Here is a 23660-nt window from a genome sequence, read left to right on the forward strand (position 1 = left end):
TGTATGCAATGTCTGCTAATTTCAAGATTACTTGTTTATTTTTTATATAATACTGTAAAATACAAACATCTGAGCAAAATGCAAATTGAGTCATCCCAAAACCATTATTAGTTAAGTAATTAATGGCATCTGAAGAAAAATAAAAGTTATTATTTTAGCATGTAAAAATATACAGAGCAAATGAAGAAATCTGTGTTTGCTGATTAGGGTTTAAAATACGTTCTCCAAGTAATTGTTCATGCCTTTTTAAATTAGTTGCCAGTAGACATATAGTAATCAGGTAAAATACCTCCCTTTATTTTCAATTTGAATGACATGACTACCGTTAACAACTGAAGATCTAAACGTCTTTGTATGTAGGCGTGGGCAGAAGGATGATAATTCAAACTCATAAAGCTTTAAAGTTATCAGACAACAACAAGGCTGAGACCAGGTTTTGTTGCTGTTTTTGTTGGTTTCATTATTGCTTCAATAAATTTCACTTTAGTTGTCAGAAAAATATCCTTTAAGAAAACACATATCCTTCTCAAAACTATATCACGCTATTAGGCACGGACTCTTAAATTCTTTATACATTTTCTGTATACAGTATACATCTCCACACACACACACATGAACAAATTAAATACTTACACAAACACTCATTTTTGTTCTCATACTCTCACATCAATGATATTAACAACTTTACTTAAATGACAGCAGCTGCCTACGATGAGTTATCTCAAAATCAGACTCACAATTATAAACAACAACCAAAAGGAAACTAATTCTGAAATCCATTTTTTAATACGAGAGCTTTACTAGCATACCTACAAGTACACAAATATAAATATATAGCAATTTGTTCTTATCTGTGATATGCATTTTTCAAAAAAATGGAATTGATTCCTTTTTTATTCTTTGGCCTGCCCCACGAACCCGCATACAGTAGAAGGTACTCTTCTCATCAGTGCATAGTCAAATAGTTGTGGAGTTTAGCTACCCAAGTCTCAGAAAGGAGCATATGCACATACATAAAGAACCACACTCTCTTCTTTTTTCTCACACATGCAATAACACACACATGGCATCCATAGCAGATTAGGTTAAAGGGTTGAGGCCCAGGTTTTAGGTCCAGTGTTCATGTTATCATCTCTTAGGCGATAGCATTCTCCAGCGGTTCCTTCCCATCTGCAGTGGCGTGATCCGCCCTCTGTGTTGCTGCCAACTCCTCGTTCTTCTTAAGATCCCGCTGATATTTAGCCATGATAGCGGCATAAGTGCAGCCGTACACTGCTGCAACCAGCATCATGAGAAACACAATCCCACACACGACGCCAGTGATGATTACTGTGGCAATTGCATGGCGCAAGTTGACAGGCCTGTGCTTCTGCTTAGGTTCACACTCTGGCAAACCCCCTCCTCCTCCTCCTCCTCCTACTCCTCCTCCTACTCCTCCTCCTCCACCACCGAAACCCTCCCCCATTGCCATGGGGACATGGATAGCGTGGCTCGAGGGATGAGCATGGTTACCATGGGTGTGGCCACGCAGTAGCCTCTCATTCTCCAAGTGGTGTATGTTAGCAAACAGGTAATGGTAGCTTGTGGTCATGCAGGTGTGGAAGAGCTGGTAAGGTACTTTCTGCAGGTCTTTTTCCTTCATTTCTTCTGGCTGGGAGCAAAGCACCTCATCCACCACTCCACCTTGGGATCAGAGTTACACAGTTAGTTTAGAGGAGACCCACTGATGGTCAGGAAGGAAAAGTGCAGGCATGCATCAGTCTGTTATTGTGTATTATAAGAACATTACCTTATGTAAATTGTCCATTTTCTTTTTGACAGGAGGCCACAGTTGTTCTCATCAAAGTTAAGCCTAAACCAGCCCATTACTCAAGATATTTATTATTAGCAAGTTTGATTTGATTACCACTTTAACCACTGGATTTCAATTAATCAAGTCTGTTGTCAAAAAAAGCAAAAGAGTTCAAACTTCATCAGCTTCCCACTGTTTGTATCTTAAATCTCTGTTATTATTCATCTGGCTCAATATTCATGTTGAGTGTGCTCTGTCACACCCTTCTTTCAGCCTGCCTGATTAACCAGCTGGCTTCTGATAAAGTTACAATAAAGCTGCAGTGTTATATTGTCATCTAACTTTACTTTACTTTAAATATTATAAGTCGTCACTACACATCATCCAATCCAGCTCTTACGTGCATGTGGTCAACTCCACAGCCCTCATCAGATGTTGATAATAGTTTTAATGCAAAAAAGCAACCCACAATAGTAAAAGCTTAAACACCCTACATTTCATCCACAGCTTCACACCAAACAGCATCACACACACACACACACACACACACACACACACACACACACACACACACACACACACACACACACTCATTCCAGCATCTAAAAGGCCTGTTCTTAACTCCACTATGTAAATCCCTGCAAGCGCAACATATGTAAACATGTGAAGTCCATCTATTTTAATTGTTAAAATATCTTTTCCTATTGTATTGTTAATGTTACAACATAGTTGATTCATTTCTAATTTCTAACTTTCTAGACATTGCTGCATCTTTTACCTGGAGCTACTAGTGGTCTAACCTTTAAAGAGGTAGGTCTCCAGCCAGAGTTTGAGGCCCATGATCTGACAGTCACACCTCCAGGAGTTACTTCGTAGTGTGAGGCTGTCCAGATGGGTCAGGGCCTCCAACATGGAGCGGTCCAATCGGGTTAGCCGGTTGTGTGCTAGCCCCAGGTGGCTTAGGTTCCTCAAACTATCACCTATAGCTCCTGGCAAACCCCACAGGCTGCAGGTAGGGCCATGGCAAGGAAACAACGTAAGATACATTGGTAAGATACATTTTACACTGTGCATTATTGACAATTGACAAATAACAACATTTGATCTGTCAGTTTTGTTGCTTAACCTGTTGTGTGAGAGGTCAAGGTGTGAAAGCGAGCGGATAGGCCCAAGCAACCGCTTGTCAAGCTCTCTCAGGCTGTTGTAGGCCAGGTTGAGACGCTGTAGAGTTCTGAGACCAAGCAGGGCAGTCGGTGAAACGGATGTTATGGAGTTATTCGATAGATCGAGAATGCGGACAAGCGGTATTTCTCGGAAAGCCATTGATCCCAGGCCCCTGATACGATTATCTTGGAGATACAGTTCTTGGGTGTCTGGATGCAGTCGTCGGGGGATGTCATACAGGCCTCGACCTCGGCAGTCTACCACCTTGGTGTTGCTGTTGCAGTTACACTCCTTTGGACAGGCATGTGACAACGAGAATAGGGAGAGCAGGGCACACACCAGTACCACTGTGGAGACAGGGGGACATACTTTTAGACAATACACCTAAACATATTCTTGTGCATTTGCAACTAGGTTGACTAAAGATGTGATATCTTTCAGCAATAACCGACACGACTATTACATAAGTGTATACATTCACACCACAGTCTGCAACTGCCACAATGACCGCCTTCACTGAAGAGATCCACTATTGTCCCTGTGCCCAAGAATGCTTCTCCAGCATGTATGAATGACTACCGACCGGTGGCCCTCACCTCGGTGGTCATGAAATGCTTTGAGAGGCTGATAAAGGACTACATCTGCGCCTTCCTCCCTTCCTCCATGGACCCGCTGCAGTTTGCTTATCGCCCAAACAGATCCACGGATGATGCTGTCTCCCAGGTACTGCACACCACACTCTCTCATCTGGACAGCCAGAGGGGGGGCTATGTGAGACTGCTGTTCATTGATTATAGTTCAGCTTTCAACACCATAGTCCCCTCCAGACTGGCCGGCAAGCTGATTGAGCTGGGACTCAACACCCCCCTGTGTGCTTGGATCCTGGACTTCCTGACCGCCAGGCCACAGGTGGTCAGGGTGGGCAGACACACCTCAAATCCCTCACCCTGAACACAGGATCCCCCAGGGTTGCGTCCTCAGCCCCTACTGTACTCCCTGTACACACATGACTGTGTGGCCAGGTTCAGCTCAACACCATCATCAAGTTTGCGGATGACACAGTGGTGGTGGGCCTGATCTCCGACAACGGCGAGAAGGCCTACCTGGAGGAAGTTGCTGATCTGTCACTCTGGTGCCAGGACAACAGCCTCATCATGAATGTCACCAAAACTAAGGAGCTGATTGTGGACTTTAGGAGGGTACAACAACAGAGGACGTACTCACCACTGGGGATTAACGGGACTACTGTGGAGAGGGTGGCGGGTATAAATACCTGGGAGTCCACATCACCGAGGATCTGACATGGTCAACAAACACAGACACTCTGGTGAGAAAGGCAAGGCAGCGCCTCTACCACCTCAGGCAGCTGAGGAAATTTAAAGTTTCCCAGAGGATCCTTCAGTCCTTCTACTCTGGAGCTGTAGAGGCGTCCTGACAGGAAGCATCACAGCCTGGTTTGGCAACTGCTCCGCTCAGGACAGGAAGGCTCTGCAGAGAGTAGTGCGTTCGGCTGAGCGCACTATTGGAACTACACTCCCCACCCTGCAGGACTTGTACACCAGGAGGTGCAGAACCAGAGCCGGCAGGATCATGAAGGATCCTCACCACCCCAACAACAGACTGTTTCAGCTGCTGCGGTCAGGCAGGCGCCTCCGTAGTCACGCTGCAAGAACAGAGAGACTGAGACGGAGTTTCTTTCCTCAGGCCATCAGGATTGTGAACTCTGACCTCACCAGGACCCCCACATAGACCCACACAACTGCCCCTCTTAGGCACACACACACACACACACACTTACTGTAAATATTGTGTTGTTTTTTATTTGTAAATAGTGTGTACTTGTTGCCCTTGCACATTCCTGCTGAGCATTGCCACTTTCATTTCACTGCACACCCTGTGTGTGTATGTGACAAATAAAACATCTTGAATCTTGAATCTTGAAAAAGATACAAGTCTTTGTTACAGAAAATAAACATTACAGTGCATACAAATGCTTTGGAAAGTCTTTGGCAAAGAATACAGCCTTTTCATTTTTGGCCCAGATAGTACTGTTCTTTGTCTAATACACAAGAAAGTAAAGTTATTACTAATATGCCAACTCCCACTTGCTACCAAACCCTAGACAGAGGCCCTTAAACATGTAACCTCTCACCCACACTCCGCCCACACATAAATCCATATGCAGAAGATATTGGGTGTCTGATTCCCTTTGAGATGACTTCACATGCACATTCCTTCTGGTGCATTACAGCAGTATTTATAGCATTGGCTGGGCTAGCTTGAGGCTCAGGTAAATGAAAGTCACAAGCTGGCTCACAAGTTACACTCATAGATCCTGAACAGATTGATGAGCTGCACCATGTTGATCTCCACAGGCATACATGTTCTTCTGAGAAGTTCAGCAGCCATGTTGCTAATTGGGTTTCTTTAATGTTTTCTAAAACGGGAGTTATCTTTTCTACTCCTGTTTCTGGGGAAATGTCGCACAATAATCTTTGCCTATATTATGCCAGTGTAATGAAGCAGCTCTATGTATGGTGACTTGAAACTTAATTTTAGGAAACACTGTGACGCTAATAACTGTAATAATCAAATCATTGAGGAAGTTTGATTTGAAAGGGACAGCACAATTGAAATGTTTAAATTCTGTGGTCACACAACTGCTGTTATGCCGAAGTATGACTTGAGAAATACTGATGCCTCCCTCCCACTGCTCCCCTATTCTTTGATTAAACCATATTGTAACATAGTCCAGTAATTAGACTGACAGTGTCTCTTTCACAAGTATGTAATCATGTTGTCTTTGTCTGGCTGGTGGACATCGTACAGTTGATTTTGATTTACAGGCTTGGAAATACGCAGATGCTCCCAGCTCTAATCTCAGGTGTTAGTTTGGTACAGCAGCTGTGGGCGGGTTTGCTCTTATGATAATATGTCGCTTGCGTCAACAAAAACAATCAGAACATGGCTGCGTTGAGGATTTAGCGTGCTGTTGTGTGCCCTGTGTTAATTGCATCCTTGTTAGTGAAATTAGAGTGTGTGTGTGTGTGTATGCACGACTGCATTCAGTCACATGTGCTGGTACATGTGTGCACTTACTCATGAACAAACTCATATACAAACTAGAATGGGCACTCGGTAGAGCGCATACCTTCGCATATCACAAGATTGGGCATTGAATTATGAACATTTTGGCATTAGTTGCATGCCAATTGGACAAAAATGTATCGTGCTATGGTAAAAAAAGAGTTTGACCTTTCCATGACCTTGACCTTGACCTTTGACCCGATTGATCCCAAAATCTAATCAAATGGTCCCCGGATAATAACCAATCATCTCACCAAATTTCATGCGATTCAAGAACATTTTGACCTGTTCATGACCTTTGACCTTGACCTTTGACCCGATCGATCCCAAAATCTAGTCAATTGGTCCCCGGATAATAAACAATCATCCCACCAAATTTCATGCGATTCGGTTCAATACTTTTTCAGTTCTGCAAAAGATTTTGACCTGTTCATGACCTTTGACCTTTGACCCGATCGATCCCAAAATCTAATCAACTGGTCCCCGGATAATAAACAATCATCCCACCAAATTTCATGCGATTCGGTTCAATACTTTTTGAGTACTGCGAAAGATTTTGACCTGTTCATGACCTTTGACCTTTGACCCGATCGATCCCAAAATCTAATCAACTGGTCCCCGGATAATAAACAATCATCCCACCAAATTTCATGCGATTCGGTTCAATACTTTTTGAGTTCTGCGAAAGATTTTGACCTGTTCATGACCTTTGACCTTTGACCTTTGACCCGATCAATCCCAAAATCTAATCAACTGGTCCCCGGATAATAAACAATCATCCCACCAAATTTCATGCGATTCGGTTCAATACTTTTTGAGTTTTGCGAATAACACGCATACAAATAAATAAATAAATACACGGCGATCAAAACATAACCTTCCGGCATTTTCAATGCGAAGGTAACAATGCATGAACACAGAAAAACAGCATCAGCTCAGTGGAGCATTGTAACCGCAGCTCTGGAACTAGAATGGGCACTCGGTAGAGCGCATACCTTCGCATATCACAAGATCGGGCATTGAATTATGAACATTTTGGCATTAGTTGCATGCCAATTGGACAAAAATGTATCGTGCTATGGTAAAAAAAGAGTTTGACCTTTCCCTGACCTTGACCTTGACCTTTGACCCGATTGATCCCAAAATCTAATCAAATGGTCCCCGGATAATAACCAATCATCCCACCAAATTTCATGCGATTCAAGAACATTTTGACCTGTTCATGACCTTTGACCTTGACCTTTGACCCGATCGATCCCAAAATCTAGTCAACTGGTCCCCGGATAATAATCAATCATCCCACCAAATTTCATGCGATTCGGTTCAATACTTTTTGAGTTCTGCGAAAGATTTTGACCTGTTCATGACCTTTGACCTTTGACCCGATCGATCCCAAAATCTAATCAACTGGTCCCCGGATAATAAACAATCATCCCACCAAATTTCATGCGATTCGGTTCAATACTTTTTGAGTTCTGTGAAAGATTTTGACCTGTTCATGACCTTTGACCTTTGACCCGATCGATCCCAAAATCTAATCAACTGGTCCCCGGATAATAAACAATCATCCCACCAAATTTCATGCGATTCGGTTCAATACTTTTGAGTTCTGCGAAAGATTTTGACCTGTTCATGACCTTTGACCTTTGACCCGATCGATCCCAAAATCTAATCAACTGGTCCCCGGATAATAAACAATCATCCCACCAAATTTCATGCGATTCGGTTAAATACTTTTTGAGTTCTGCGAAAGATTTTGACCTGTTCATGACCTTTGACCTTTGACCTTTGACCCGATCGATCCCAAAATCTAATCAACTGGTCCCCGGATAATAAACAATCATCCCACCAAATTTCATGCGATTCGGTTCAATACTTTTTGAGATTTGCGAATAACACGCATACAAATAAATAAATAAATACGCGGCGATCAAAACATAACCTTCCGGCATTTTCAATGCGAAGGTAATCAGGTCAACACAGGAGAATGACTCTTTGCACTGATGTGTCCCTCCAGCCCAAAGTACAGACAGAAAAGCTTGTATTGACATGATATAACGTACTGCTTTAAATCACCTTGATACAATGTTAATACCTATGTACAACAGGAAACACTCGATGATATAATACAACTATAACAGTAACAATGCGATTGTATTGCTGACATTTATGCATTTGACAGTTTTAATTCAGGAACTGTTGTAAGCAAGGAGCAGTCCATTTCACTCAGTTATACAACAGTGTACACAACATACTAGACTTAGCAGTTGATAGCAGCCCCCCTAGCCATGCACATGTACTATACTAGCACACACATACACAAAAGCAATCATTTTGATATTCTTCCTACCTCTCATATCTGCCAGTCGTTCTTGAGCCGCTTGCATTAAATCTTCTTTTAGCTCCCTTTATGGATTCTAGTGACTGTCATTGGATGATCCATTGGCCGTCAGTAGTAGGTCGAGATTAGCTGTCCGGACTCTCATCTCTGGGGGCTGATATGGTGAATCTGTAGGTATTAGAGAGGCCGTGATCAGCAGGAGAATCCTGCGTTGCCCTCAGGATCGCAAACACTGCCTTCACGGGCATGAAACCCCATCAGAGCGGGCAGATCAGACACAGAGCTTACTGCCAGCCTGGGAATCACTGGAGTTAGGGAGCTCTCTCTCTCTCTCTCACTCACTCGCTCTGGCTCTCTCTCCCTCTCTGGCTCTCTCTCTCGCTCTTGCTCTCTCTCTATCTCTCTCTCTCTTGCTCTCGTTTATATTCCCCTTTCTTTTGTTGCTTGATTTTATTTTATTTCAGCTCCTCTAATAAATCCATTGGGAAATGTGATGGGGTGTCATCTCCCAGGGGACAGCTGGGAGATGACACAGCTTCTTAAATCCCAGCGCACACACGTACGCTGACATTCGTGTTAACTCCTAATGCTCTTTCAAGATTTGAACAAGACAAAATTAGAACTGGATTGTGTTGTGTCGCATCCACAAATGCTTAAAACACTTAAAGACAAAGAGAACACATTTGGAGGAAGCCAATTGTTGTGGAACGCTCTGATGATATAGGCATGAGCCATGGGCTGAAAGGCTGGCAGAACACCCCCCCAGCACAGCAACACAGAATGCACAAATGCACACATACGCATGCACACACACACACACACACACACAAACACACACACACACTGCAGGGTATTATTAAGCTGTTGCAGTTGTTTTTTTGTCATGTAAATGGATTGACTGTTAAGCCTTTAAGACCTCATGGGTCAATATAAGGATAAGTAAAAACATGACAAAAAAGGAGACAGAATGTGATTAATGATCAAATAAATATGATTAAGCTTACTACCTGACTTAGCCTTGTTGTGACCTCTCTGGTATTTGCCTTCCAGTCCATCTAAATGTATATCCTTTCCTCTGCTGATGGGGATGACTACTATTTACTGTATATGACAGAATGAAAATAATTAAGTCAATATGCATCACATGTTATTTATTACCTATGATTGATTTTGGTAAATGTTTCAGAAATCAGCCTTGAGCAACTCATGCACACATGAAGATATTTTACAAACAAGAAGAGATGCCAATTGATGTATCGAGTCCTGTACCTGCACACACACACACACACACACACACACACACACACACACACACACACACACACACACACACACACACACACACACACACACACACACACACACACACAGGCACACTTGAGTGGTCATGAGCACCTGTGTCGGCAAATACATCCTCAAATGTGTGATGACACCTTTGCTAAAAGCCCATATTGTTGATGTGTACAGACTGCAACATCCAAAAATGGCAGCAAAGAGAAAAAAAGCATGCCCTTCTATTCCTGCTCTGATCGTCATATATTATCACCATGTGCATCTCATGTGATACATTAAATGCATGTGGCATCAAGGCCGTAAGGGCAGCCTACAAGGATGGTTTGCATGCCTTGAATATGAATCTTTCTATTAGATCTCATGGTTCGTTCAGAGAGCTATTTAAAATGTGTCTTTTTTTCAAATGCTTTTTTAGATACAAAGCAATGAAGTGCCTGGTCATTTTGTAAATCATTTAAATCATTTATTTTGATTTTGCAACAACGATTAGTCTAAATTTTGCCCCAGCAAGAACACACTGGATGGAAAAGTCACTGGAGCGTGAGTCTTGTAGACTGCTGGCATCCTTAACAACAGCTTCCTCTTCGGCTCATCCTTTGAATGTTCTTCAGCATCTTGACATGATCCGCCCCTGCGCTGTGTTGCTATGGATTGCACCACCAAATTTTCAAATCACTACATCGCTCAGACAGCTCTGTGTGATTGTGAGACTTGAATGTGGGTTTATGCTTGTTTCTAAGGTGCTGTCAGTGGAATGTCAACTGATGCACTCGCGCTCAGAAAGAACCGAAACCATTGTGCCCGCCCTCTCTCCAGCACATATATGAGCCCAAGCATCTACATACTCAGATGCATCCATGTGCTGATGGATGTATTTGTTTATGCAATCCCTATTGGAATCCCAAAAATCTGTAGGATTTAAACTGGTTGTCATCTCTCCCTGCCTGGGATGGCGCTTATAAACCCAGCTCAGGGCATTAATACCCCCAAGTTCTTAAATCATGCCTCAGGAAATTAAATTTTACTCGATACTACAGAAAATATCTGAGCATTAGTGAGACGGATTTGGACTTTTCTCCTTTTGCTCTGAGCCAACTTCCAGGTAGCAGCCAGCATGAATGCACTTTTAACCTCTAATACAATGTTATAGAGTAAACTCATATACTGCTGGTACTGGTACTGATGAACAGATCCTGGAATATAGATGTATTTGTTTAATTTTATGCAATTTCATAGAAATGTATTATTTGATGGTGTTTCAACAACTTATTCCACCTCTTTATCTTTACTACTTACTTCCTTTGCTTTTACATCTTTTTTGTAGATGAGCCTGTATCTTTCATTGGCTTTTTGATCTTGGCTCTCCCTGGTTTCATACCGTGTGCGTTTCCATTGCTGTTGCATCTTAAATTAGCCTCTCCTCCTGGGTTTTCCATGTGGGTGTAGCAATGGTGGGCTGCTGAAAAGGATCTGGCAAAGCTTATGACGAGATAATCTGCACCTGTTCCTTTGGGCGAGGGCTAAAACAGGCCACAGCAGCACGATTGCACAGGCACACTAAAAGAAGTGCAAACCATTTCTCTTTACATGTTGACATTTATTGAGGCGTTTTGACATTTTTCTTGAAGTGAGAATATTAATTTTGATATGGATCCTATTTATATTCATACTCACTGTATCCATATCTGTTTCTCTACAAGCAATATCATACAAACAGTGACAAGGGTCTCTTTACTGAAACATTGCATTTAACTGTAAAACAATGTTACCTTTACTTCAACTATTGTATTTATATCCTACGGTTAATTGGAATACAGTATAATAATACTAATCATGATTCTAAAATACAAATAGCTATGTGTGTATACAGTATGTGCATAGGATTCAAATAATTTAACATGATCAAATGCAATATAAGAATAACTAGAAAATGCATTTCCTGCTGAAAATGCATTGGAATGCTAACATCTGAAAGCTTGAAGCTGTAAAATAAAAACTAAATTGCTGAAAAAGGTTTGAAAATAGCTGAAAATGTCTGGAAATAGCTGAAATATGAGATGAATAACTGAAAATGTCTGGAAATAGCTGAACATGTCTGAAATTGGCTGAAATAGTTTTTAAAAAAGCTGAACATAGGTGAAAATAGCTGAAGATATCAAAAAGGGAAACTTCCTGCTGAAAGTGTTGAAGCACAAATATTTTGGGTGGAAATGTATAACTGGAAAAGATAAGCACAACTTTATCATCTCAATATTCAAAGATATGAATCACAACCCAAGAAATGAGAGAGAGGGGGAAAGTCAGACATGAGAACCAGAGAGAGAAATAAATTGAGAGTCAGAAGGACCACACACAAACACATTGGTATGTTTTGTGGTTCACAATGTATGATAAACAAGAGTGTGTGTGAGATACGCCCTTGATTAGCCTAACGTGAAACACCTGTATGACAGACAGACAGATCAGAATCTGATGAAAGCAACCTGTCGGAACGTTTGGATTTGACAGAGAACCATGAATCTGATCCTAAAGGCGTCTACATTATGAGATGCTCAAGGCTTGTGTGAACGTTTAGCTGTCCTTAAATGTTTTTTAGGACCGGGAATTGAACCCACAGCCCTCTTGCTGTGAGGCTACAGTGCTAGCCACACCGCCAGCCCACCCATCTAACCTAAAAACTAACCTCCATATAAAAAAAAAAAAGTAATGAAAGAAAAAAAGTAGTCCAAAAGTAAAAATAAAAAAAAAAAAAAAAAAAAAAAAAAAGTTAAAAAAAAAAAAAAAAAGTATTAAAAATCCTCCATATAAAAAAGTTAAATAGTAATAAAAAAGATAAAAAGTAGTCCAAAAGTAATGAAAAGTTATAAAAAAGTAAAAAAAATGTAAAAAGTTATAAAAAAAGTTAAAAAGTAAAAAAAACACAATTTAGAGATCAATAGCATGAGAATGTCTTTGGACTGTGGGAGAGGAAGCTGGGAGAGGAACCGCTGCCACATCACAGAATCCAGAAGGACACCCCCCCACGGGAATTGACCTTGCTGTGAGGCTACAGTGCTAGCCACTACACCACCGTGCAGCCCCACCCATATAACCTAAAAAACTAACCTCCATATAAAAATATAAAAAAGTAGTAAAAAAGTATGAAAAGTTATAAAAATTACAAAAAGTAAAAAAGTTATACAAAATGTTAAAAAGTTAAATAGTAATATAAAATTTAAAACCATTCACACCTACAGCCAATTATCAATCAATTTTACTGTGGAGGGAGAGGAGAGGGAACCCTCGCTGCCAGGGAGAACATCAAAAGTCCTCACAGAAGGACCACCCCCCACGCCCCCTCTTTGCAAGTAATGAAAAGTTATAAAAAAGTTAAAACAAGTTAAAAAGTTAAAAAGTATTAAAAATGTAATAAAGTATTCAAAAACACTAACACTCACATTCTCACCTATGGGCAATTTAGAGATCAATTAGCATGAGAATGTCTTTGGACTGTGGGAGGAAGCTGGAGAGGGAACCGACGCTGCCAAGGGGAGAACATGCAAACTCCACACAGAAGGAACCCACGACCCTCTTGCTGTGAGGCGACAGTGCTAGCCACTACACCACTGTGCAGCCCCACCCATCTAACCTAAAAAAATCTAATAATAGAAAGAATTCCTACATTTTGTGTTACATCCATTATATATAAATATGTTCATTTGTGTAATTAATTTAATTAAATGTATCAAACCATATTTAAATGTGTCATCTCTTAGCAGGGCTTATATCGTTCTTTGAGTGCTGTAACTGGAAAAATATAACTGTTATTGGATCAATATCACTGTACAGTAATACAAATTAATAAAGTTATGAAAAATAATAAAAGAAAAAAAATTAAAACGTAATTACAAGTAAAAAGTAATGAAAAAGTACAAATGTAATAAAAAGTACAAAAGTAATACAAAGTACAAAAGTAATGGAAAAGTACAAAAGTAATAAAAAGTACAAAAGTATTAAAAAAGTACAAAAGTAATAAAAAGTACAAAAGTAATAAAAAAGTAATAACAAGTACAAAAGTAATGAAAAAGTAATAAAAAGTTTTAAAAAGTAAATACAAGTTTAATACATTTAAAAAGTACTAAAAAGTCATAAAAAATGTAAAGTTATAAAAAATTAGTAAAAAGTACTAAAAAGATATTAAACTGTTTAAAAGTTATAAAAAATTCTTTGAAAGTACTAACAAGTTTTTAAAAAGTTATAAAAAATTATTAAAAAGTTACAAAAAAGTTTAAAAGTTATTAAAAATTATTAAAAAGTAAAAAAGTACTAAAAAGTTATTTCTTTAAAAAGTTTTTAAAATGTAAAAAGTACTAAAAAGTCATAAAAAGTAAAAAAGTTATAAAAAAGTTAAAAAATCAATTACAAAGTTTAAAAAAGTTAAAAATTAATTTAAAAAGTTTTTAAAAAATATTTACAATTTAAAAAGTAATAAAGCAATACAAAGAAGGGAACTAAGTTATACAGTAGCGAGGTTCATTCTTAACCAATATGAAAAACAAATACAGCTAATAACCAAGTAATTTAGTTGGTATGAGTCTGCATTAATCTTCAGTCAGGAGCAGCCCCACCCATCTAACCTAAAAAACTAACCTCCATATAAAAAAGTTAAAGTTATAAAAAATGTTAAAAAGTTAAAAAGTAATAACATGCTGCCCCGACCGGGAATTGAACCCACAAACCTCTTGCTGTGAGGCGACAGCAATTGCCACTACACCAGCCCCAACCATCTAACTTCCATATAAAAAAAGTTACAAAGTAATAAAAAAGATACAAAATAGTAAAAAAAGTAATTACAAGTTATTCAAAAGTTACAAAAAGTTATAAAAAAGTTAATCCAAGAAATGAGAGAGAGGGGGGAAAAGTCAGACATGAGAACAAGAGAGAGAAAGAAATTGAGAATCAGAAGGAGAAAGATAAATAAAAAAAGAGAGGGAGAAACCAGGGTGAAGGATAGACGAGATCTAAACACTGAGTGGATTTTCTACAAAAGCATTTGTTAAACCCTGTCAAAAAACATGATCAAATCACCAAAATAGTAGAATCAATAGAGAGGAAAGATTCAGCCGAACACACCGATATGTTTGTTATTTTTGTGGGTTTAACCCTTGTTGCCTTTTCGTTCATTTGACCCGATTCAATAACCTAACCTCGTCGCCTTTCGGGTCAATGATTTGATCAATAATGTTTAATGTCGGTTCGGTTTTCGGGAAACAACAAACAAAACAAAAAACACACACATAAACTTGGAAAAAATTATTTTTTTTAAATTTTCTGATTTTTTATTTAGGGGGTCATAATGATATCAAGGTAATGTAAGTAAATATAAAGGTAACAGGAGGGTTAACATTGTTAATACCATAATGGACCGGACCGCGGAGAGGGTGAATGAATTGAACCGGGTCATCAAGGCGTCAAGGCAACAGTTAATGTGACCTGAGAAACTCTGAAGATGGTTCTCCTCTGATATCTCTCCATTTAAAGACACACGCACGCGCACGTGGCCACACATGCAGAAACGTTGGTCTGTGTGTGTGGGGTTCACAATGTATCATAAACAAGAGTGTGTGTGAGATCCACCTCTGATTAGCCTAAAGTGAAACACCTGTGTGAGTGAGAGACAAACAGCTCTGAATCTGATGAAAGCAACCGGTCAGAACATTTAGATTTGACAGAACCATAAATCTGATCCTAAAGATGTCTACATTAGGAGATGCTCAAGGCTTTTGTGAACATTTACCTGTCCTTAAATGTTTTTTAGGTTTAGAAATGAGTTTAATCACAGTTCAGAAAATGTTCCTGTTTCCTTAAAAAAAGTGTAAATGTCGTCAGGTTTTCAATGGAGATGACTGAGGAGAAAGGTGGACTTCCTCCCTCTTTAAGTCTTCTCTAGAAAAATCTGGGAAACTGTTGGATTCCATAGTCACATGTCTATGACAAGCACAATATTCTCTACTACTTTACCAGAAATTAATGCCTAAAATGTAAGAATTGTGGCCGTAGTGACGATATAAAAAAATAATTTCCGCATGATCCTGACGCAACTGTCCCCTCTAGCTTTGACATCACAGCTCTACTTTCTCCAGACGTCTCCTCACGCTCCGCTGCCACAAGGAGAGATACAGGAGAACATTCCTGCTTCCTGCTGAGCTCTACAACAGTTTCACTCCAACAGTTCACCCATCACCCTAACCCCTCTTTTTGTTTTTGTTTTTGTTTTTTGTGTGTTGCTGTTGCTACTGACATCGACCAAATTCCTTAAATAAAAAATATCTATCTATCTATCTATCTAGACTTCCCCCCACACACCCATTGAAAACTCCAGGAGGAGCGGAAAAACACATAAAACTATAACAGGGATAAGAGCTATCAAAAGAAGATGAATTATAAAGTTATAGCTAACACTTCGGTCAACATTTTAAAGGTGGATGTAGCAGCTCTCACGCCGTTACCCGCGGGTTTCCCCCAAAAGCACCAAGGATCAGCCATGACCAAAGAGGTTCCGTTTGACAACATATTCTTTATTGTGGTTCACACAACACAGAGCAGACCGCAACACTGCACCTCTGCTCACTCTCCTGCTCCACTCTCACCTGAGAGCTTTTATGAGGGCGGCCTCGGCTGCTGACTGATTGCCAATCACCAGCAGCCACGGCCAAATTGGAGACAGCTGCCACAGTGGAATTGTTTCTTTAGCTGAATGTATGCTGATATTGTAAGCTTTTAAAGTTGAACAAGTTTAAGCGGATTTGAAGATTTCCACCATTGGATCCCATTCATTTTTTATTCCATAAAAACATTAATCATTTGAAAATTTGAAAAGATAACAAATATTTGAAAATATACAGTAATAGGTGAAGGCTATATGAACATTTAAAAAAATTAAATAGCTGAATTTGCTCAAAATATGAAGATACTGTAAGCTTTTTAGAGTTGAAGATTTTCTCCATACGATCTGATGAATTAAAAATAACATTAAAGTATTTAAAGATACACAAATTTTAAACATTTTAAATATGAAAAGTATTTCCCCTCTATTGCTGAAGAAGCTGAATTTTTTATGATTTGAATTGTTTAAATAGCTGAATATATATATAGAAGAGGGACAAAAAAGGTACGGAAGAAATAGAATAATAATAAAAAGAAGTTTCATTAAGAAGACAAGAACAATAGTTGGACTGCTGAAGCATTCCAACTAATTATAGTTTAATTACGTATATAATATAATTGACAAGCTGTATTATATTAATAATATGACAGAAAGACAGCACTGACTCCAGTATTAATGATGGCTGGATACCAATAACAAAATAGCAAGATATCAATATTAATCCCACAAATTATTTCCTCTTTAATAGCTATCAATTTAAAGATACATTAGTATTTCAAGATATCTGAACCTATTCTTACTCCCAGCTCATCAGTGAGATTGACACACGGAGGTTCTCTTTATCAACTGTATGCGACACACTGGGCTTTAAACTAACTCCAACGTAAAGCTTTGTTGGTCCTTTGAGTTAAGTGACATTCTAGTTACATGCATCGGTCGTCACTCGGTGGTCACGAGAGTCATCAGTCAATGAAGTTTACATCCACCATGATCGTTTCCTAAAGCACTAAATGTGGTTGTGTTGCCTAAACCCAACTTCTTGTTTATATCTCTAAGGCCAAGGAGCACTGGCCAATAGGCGCTGACCAACCAGTGGTATTTGACGACTTAAACGTGTGCTTGGCAATTTGTAGCCAGAATTGAGACGCTCTTTCAATTTACTGCCTTTTTTTGGTGCTTATTACATGTATTTATCCATCTATTTCACATTCTTTTGAACTATGTTTCTATTTTCGTTGTTACGTGTGGGATGTTTATGCCTCCAGTGCTGATTCTGCCTTTTGAAAATATATGTATAACACACCTTGCATTCAGGCTTTTTGCATTTTTCTTAATTTAGTGTGAAATACCTTCATACCTCTGACATAAAAAAGGCAAAAAATAATAAACTACCTTTTTTAATTAATAATTAATTGCCAGCTGGATAAAGTCTACAATTTTCTAGAGTACCATGGCCAATCAATGTATTTGTAGTTTATTTTTATTTTCCCTGACATTTTAGGAGACATATCATAAAAAACTAACTTGTTCAGTACTCGTGCACAGACATGTGGTTATTATGAGTGACTTCCAACTCACAAGCTGTGACAACAAAGTCGTTTTTTTGTGGGCTGTCTAGATTAGAAACCATGTCATACAACGGTTTTGTTTTTACATTAAGCACGTAAACATGTTTTAGTCGAAAAATAGAAACAAATATGAACCTATGAACATGATATATCCCCTTAAATTGATTCCAATGCCACATTCTTCACACTACCTGTGGCTGCTCTACATTTGGATAAATTGTGCTCCCGCAAATAACGCTTAGCTAACGATTTTTGTCCTGCAAGGGTTCACTGTCATGGACATGTCTGTGCACCTTTGTCCCCGGATGGGGTGAATGAAAGTTGCACTTTGACTCTGTGTTTATATAAATAATATCTCTCCTGCCAAGAGATTCATTCTGTTGTGATAAAGATTACAGTGAACTTGCACTTCAACACACATGTCTGTGACTGTGTTGTCTCTCTTTCAGCTGTGGGCATCCAGATGAAATTAGAGTTCTTTCAGAAGAAATTCTGGACAGCCAGCAGACAGGTAAACACACACAACACACCCTGAACATTAACATATGCACATGTACAACACAAGCACACTGGTACCTAAATAACCTATTCTAACTTTGCCAACTGCACTGACGAATAAAAGTAGTTTAACATACATACAAAATAAACAAAACAAGTCAAGTCTATTTGAAAAAAAGTAGATAGTATTTGCTTTTCATTAACATAATTTTGTTGTATGCAAGGTTATACTTTAATAAAACTTGACATTGTATGAATATTTAATTATTCAAGGACCCACAACATCTTTTGAACTTTTAAAACTTAAAGGTCATCAGTCTGTTTCAGTCCATTTATCTATTCAAAAAGTATTTTGGAAGGAAGTAAAGTCAGCTGACAAAAGCAATCTATGAATCTATAAACAGCTGAAATATTTGGTGTGACACCCAGATACACAATGGAGATTTATTGTTTTTATCGTACAGTGTGCAGCATTGGATGGAAAATGCTCCATAAGCTGTGATGATGAGGTAGGTCAGCCTTCCTTTTCTCCATCAACTATGCAAGATTCGGTCACTTTTACGTCTTACAAATGCTTTAACATTTTTTTAAATATTTAACAGAACATTAACTGCTACCTCATTGACAACAACGGTTTTGTTCTGGTAGCGGAGGACTATACTCTGGTAAGACACTGACACACAAAGAGACACGCACACACAGAGCCAGATCATGCAAGATGAATGTAAAAGATTGCATAACAGTCAAATCTACACATTTCATGCCAGTTAAACCAAGGGACATTTGGATGTTATTATCATTCAAGAGGAGCTATTAGCACATCAGCTTGTTCTGACAACACTGGGCTATAAACACAATTGAGTTTGCCAAATGAGATTATACAGAGAAGTCAGATTATATCAGAGTGGATGGAGTCAGTGCATATCTACTGTACCTCTTGTATTTGTTTTCCTGTTATAATTAAAATATGTTCCCTGCATCACTTGCATATTGTTGCTTGAACTGCTCTCAAGCAGTCATGGTTCTGCCCTAGCATATAGCCTCTGCTTAGATGTCACCAGACATGCTGTCACTCTGGCTTTGTCTCATATAAAAACCAGACCGCTGGCTGTCACTGCCCTTCCCTTATTCTGCTCGTTCTTTTTATGCGTCGCTTACTTGCTGGCTCCAGTTCTTTATGTATGTGTTATGTAGGGTTCAACTTGTCAAGTTGTTTAATTTCATTGTTGTGACCAACAAGGTAACATTAATTTGAGACGTCATAATAGTCAGTCGGTCCGACCGGGTGGGCTGGAGGATCTACTAGAATGTGTAAGTAGGAGGACGTTTCAGAGGTGGATGTTGGGATTATCATCATCCCAGGTGAAGGGATGGAGGGTGTAGTTCACCTACCCAGTTCTGCATCTGATATGGCTAATGGAAGCTAATGGTTTCAAAGCTTTGTCACTGTGACATCACCAGGTGTGCTACACTTTGGACAGGCAGGAGGTCAGGCACCAGCAGTCTTGGATCACATTGGGCCGACAGTTGAAACAATTAATGAATTCAGAAAATGGATAACACGTTTAATTTATAAAACTTCTCGAATGTTAAGAAATCCAAACAAACTATTTTAAAATAGCATCTTGTGTTAAGGGAAATGATGGCAGAGGAAGAGGGGTGGCGGGGTGTAGCACACAGAGTAATGACGTTTATGTGGGAGATTTAATTCTTAGTTGTGTCTCTAAAAACCCCAAAAGTGTGTTTGCATTGTGTTTTTTTCTTTCTTTGGCGGAGCAGAAGGGGATCAGATCATTTCACATTGTGCGATGTTGTCTGTGTGATTCAGGGTCTGGCGATTTGGACCGTTGTACCTGTAAGAGCTTCTAAGGGGTTTTAAGGGGTTGATCCGTTTTGTATGACTTGTTGTGCCTCTGCACTGGCCCAGCCATGGCCGTATGTAGATAGAGACATACCTGGACTCAAAGGTGAACTGTATTATGGTGTATCAAACTGGAGGTCCCGTGCTCGATATAAAATGAGAATCTAAATGCGATAGATACGTTTAACAATATTTAATGGCAAGAAGTCTAAGCAGTAAATTGAAGCTACGATCGTAGGGCCGACCGGAATATTACGCCACAGACTAACAGCAAAGTAGCTGATAGGGAACTGTCTTGTAACCTTCCGACCGTCTAGAGAAGTCAACCACACCTTTTAATCCTAAAAGTTAGTTCCATTGGTCAGTTCAGCATGCTACACTTCTGTTGGCTTACGGCCAGGTCATAAACAGGTAATAAAACAGGTCATAAAATAGCCGGGTCAAACGTCATGATCCCGCAACCAATATTACTTCCGGTCAGCTGTGTGATGAAAGTTCCCTTTCACAATAAAAGTCCCACATGTCACTCTCCTGCTTCAAGCAACGTCACAGACTTCAACCGGCTTCCAACTCATGTGTCAACATTGAAACAATAAACTAACTTTCATTCTCATGCGGCATACATATAATCATAAACACACATACAATTATGAACATTACTTCTGCCATTGACATATACATAGAGTAGACATTACCCCTTTGCTTCATAACACATCAACAACAATATCAATATTCTCCCTAATATTTCCTATGATAATATCTTGCTATATGTATCAATTTAAAGCATAAACGTTCCCTATGTACATGTGCAAAGTCAAAATGACCTTTTGCAACTGGTTAGTTTTTGTTGGTCAGCGGTCAAGGTCACTGACCTCATGTCCATCCCATTCTAATGAACATGATATCGCAAGAACATCTTGAGCAAATGTTTTCAAATTTGGCAAAAATGTCCACTTGCAACTCAAGAATTAGCCAAATTGAATTTGATGGTCGAAGGTCACAATGACCGAAGAAAACATGTTTTTCGCCATTACTCAATAATTAATGTGCTTATGACACCTTCCCACGAATGTCTGAAAGGGTAAAGATAAGATGAAGTGATGACATTTTGGACAGACATGAATGTAAACCACAGAGACATACAATAGCGTGTTGGTAATTCTAGTTTTATTAAATAAAATATCTTTTTCAGACAGGGAAATTCTTTGGAGAAGCAGAAGGGGCTGTGATGAGTAAGCTTCTGCAGATGGGCTCTTTCAAGAGGTAAGTATTTCAAACGGCACTTGTGCGTTTCTTTGAATGTGTGCCGGCACAAGTGTATGTATTAGTATGTGTAAATGTATGTGCATAATATCCGGCAGGCCACAGAATGAGAGCATGTCTTCCCTCGTGCTGACAGCTCTTAACTTGGCCAATCGTGTTGAGGTATTCACTGCTGAACTCTGACCCCTCGCTCAGCAGAGATCTCCGTTAGGGGATTACAGCAAATCTGTTCCTGAAACTGAGGAATTAGTAGAAATTTTAAGTCATACACACACACACACACACACACACACACACATTCAGACAGATATTGTTTGTTGTGGAACCTTGTCTCCTGGAAAATGCCAGGAGCAGTGGGTGGCGACATTCTGCAAATCATTTAGAAATATAACCCTGAAGGATAACTTTCCCAGTATTTCAGAGTAGAAATGCAGAGAATCACACACAGACATACTGTATGTTGTAGTTTGACTGAAGTCAAGCTGGTATGGTCTAGCACAGGGGTCGGGAACCTATGGCTCGCGAGCCATATATGGCTCTTCCGGTGACGGCATATGGCTCCCAGACAATTTTGAGTTCAAAAAAAAAAATCTCCGCCCGCCCCCTGTAATGTTCTCTATCGCGCCAGATTACAGCAGAAGTAATGTAAGGTCCCTTTTCTTAAAGAGCACGTCTTTGTTCTTTTATTAAACTAAACAGCCTTCTGTTATTGATCATCTCTACACACCAGCATGTCATTCTGTCTCTACGTGTCGCGTTAACACTTCTCGGCTCTCCGTCTCGCGCGCTGCAGAGCTCCGATGCCGGCGTGTGCGCGCATCGGGGCGGAACAAAGAAAAAGTCACCTGCACCCCCCCCCCCCCCCACCCCCCAAGTAGACAACCACACCTGTTTATCACAAAGATGAAGCTCAAAAGCTGCCAGCTTTGGTTTATAGTCCAACTCCCAACAAAGAGCCTACAAGTGCTTTCAATGAATCATTAATGTTGGATGATAAGTGATTGCTTCAAATTAAGGGTGATGTATGATGAATGAATAATATGACTGTGCTGGTTAAGTATTAATATGATGAGTAATGTATATTGTATATTTTAACACTAATTAATCCAGTGGGATTTATCCAAACCTTATGTCAACAGTGGAGAATCAATGTGCTAAATTGCAGCACAGTTTTTGTCTTGAGAAAACAAAACAAAACAAGACATTTTCAAGTGTGCCACTTAAAGTATACACCAAGCAGCTAGCTTGGATGTATCCATCAGCCTCAAGACAAGATGAAGACAAATTGTGTTGAGTTCCTTTGGATCATCCATCTTTACAAACAAGCAATACGATAAATCAATAAAGATAATGAACATGATGTTATGATCCCATGCAAAAACAACTCATACTCATATGCAGCAGTCACACACACCCATGGTCATACTCATCGACAGATATTGCATTAGTCTAAGTTTGCTGCTAACACCATTATGTGGCCTGGCTTAGTGCTAATTGGTTCCTGGCGGTGTGTTGGAGCCGTGTGTCACCGGTACTGTGACTGAGGTTTGAACATCGCCCAGGGCTGTGGATAGACTGGGCCCACTCAGACATCACACTCATGCACATGTCAAATATAGGAACTTGTCCACAGGCTATGAGAAAAAGCACACAGTGTGTGTATGTGTGTGTGTGTGTGTGTGGTAGGAACACCATGAATAACCTCAGCCAGACAGACCCAGACCTCACACCCTCAGGGTCTACTAAGCCCTTAAATCCTCTGATATCCACCTCAAATATTCCCCCAAATCATCCGCACGCACACAGACACACACACACCTTCCTACATCACTTTGAGGAACCTCTAAGGGAGCTCTCGGCTTTCACTTACTTTCCCTTTCCCGTTCTTGCCACATCCATCCGATATATTATGCGTAGGTAAAGCGTCAGTTAAAGCAGAGCTTTCCGTCCCCCTCCCACACAGCAGTTCAAAAGTCCCAGCAGGCATGTAACAGTACAGATAAGGTGTGAATCAAGACTTATATAACCTTATCTGGGCTATATTTCCCTGACAAATCCATCTAGCGTCCTATGAAACCATTCAATTTATCTTAAGCTCTAGCTTATGTCTGTCTCTGATGCCTCTGTCTCACCCTCTGTCCTCTACC

At 39.7% G+C, this 23660-nt stretch overlaps 2 protein-coding genes across 3 annotated transcripts in view; one reads left to right on the forward strand and one right to left on the reverse strand.

Annotated features, from left to right (window-relative positions):
* On the reverse strand, window positions 1-23603 carry LOC130199194 (leucine-rich repeat and transmembrane domain-containing protein 1). Of its 2 annotated transcripts, none has more exons than XM_056422482.1 (5): window positions 23384-23603; window positions 8394-8552; window positions 2919-3303; window positions 2593-2798; window positions 1-1683 (listed from the first exon to the last, which is right to left on the reverse strand). In XM_056422482.1, the coding sequence occupies exons 2-5, from the start codon at window positions 8428-8430 to the stop codon at window positions 1136-1138; spliced, it is 1176 nt and encodes a 391-aa protein (XP_056278457.1). In that variant the 5' UTR covers window positions 8431-8552; window positions 23384-23603; the 3' UTR covers window positions 1-1135. The 2 variants fall into 2 exon arrangements, with proteins under 2 accessions (XP_056278457.1, XP_056278458.1); XM_056422483.1 differs by lacking the exon at window positions 23384-23603 and adding an exon at window positions 10974-11447.
* cacna2d3a (calcium channel, voltage-dependent, alpha 2/delta subunit 3a) overlaps window positions 1-23660 on the forward strand; it is a 121951-nt gene that overhangs the window by 88278 nt on the left and 10013 nt on the right. Inside the window, exons 26-29 of the mRNA XM_056422484.1 lie at window positions 18341-18402; window positions 18854-18898; window positions 18992-19054; window positions 21443-21513. Coding sequence (XP_056278459.1) covers window positions 18341-18402; window positions 18854-18898; window positions 18992-19054; window positions 21443-21513 — 241 coding nt within the window. The remainder of the gene's footprint in view (window positions 1-18340; window positions 18403-18853; window positions 18899-18991; window positions 19055-21442; window positions 21514-23660) is intronic.

This window comes from Pseudoliparis swirei, chromosome 9, assembly GCF_029220125.1.
Source record: "Pseudoliparis swirei isolate HS2019 ecotype Mariana Trench chromosome 9, NWPU_hadal_v1, whole genome shotgun sequence".
Taxonomy (NCBI): domain Eukaryota; kingdom Metazoa; phylum Chordata; class Actinopteri; order Perciformes; family Liparidae; genus Pseudoliparis; species Pseudoliparis swirei.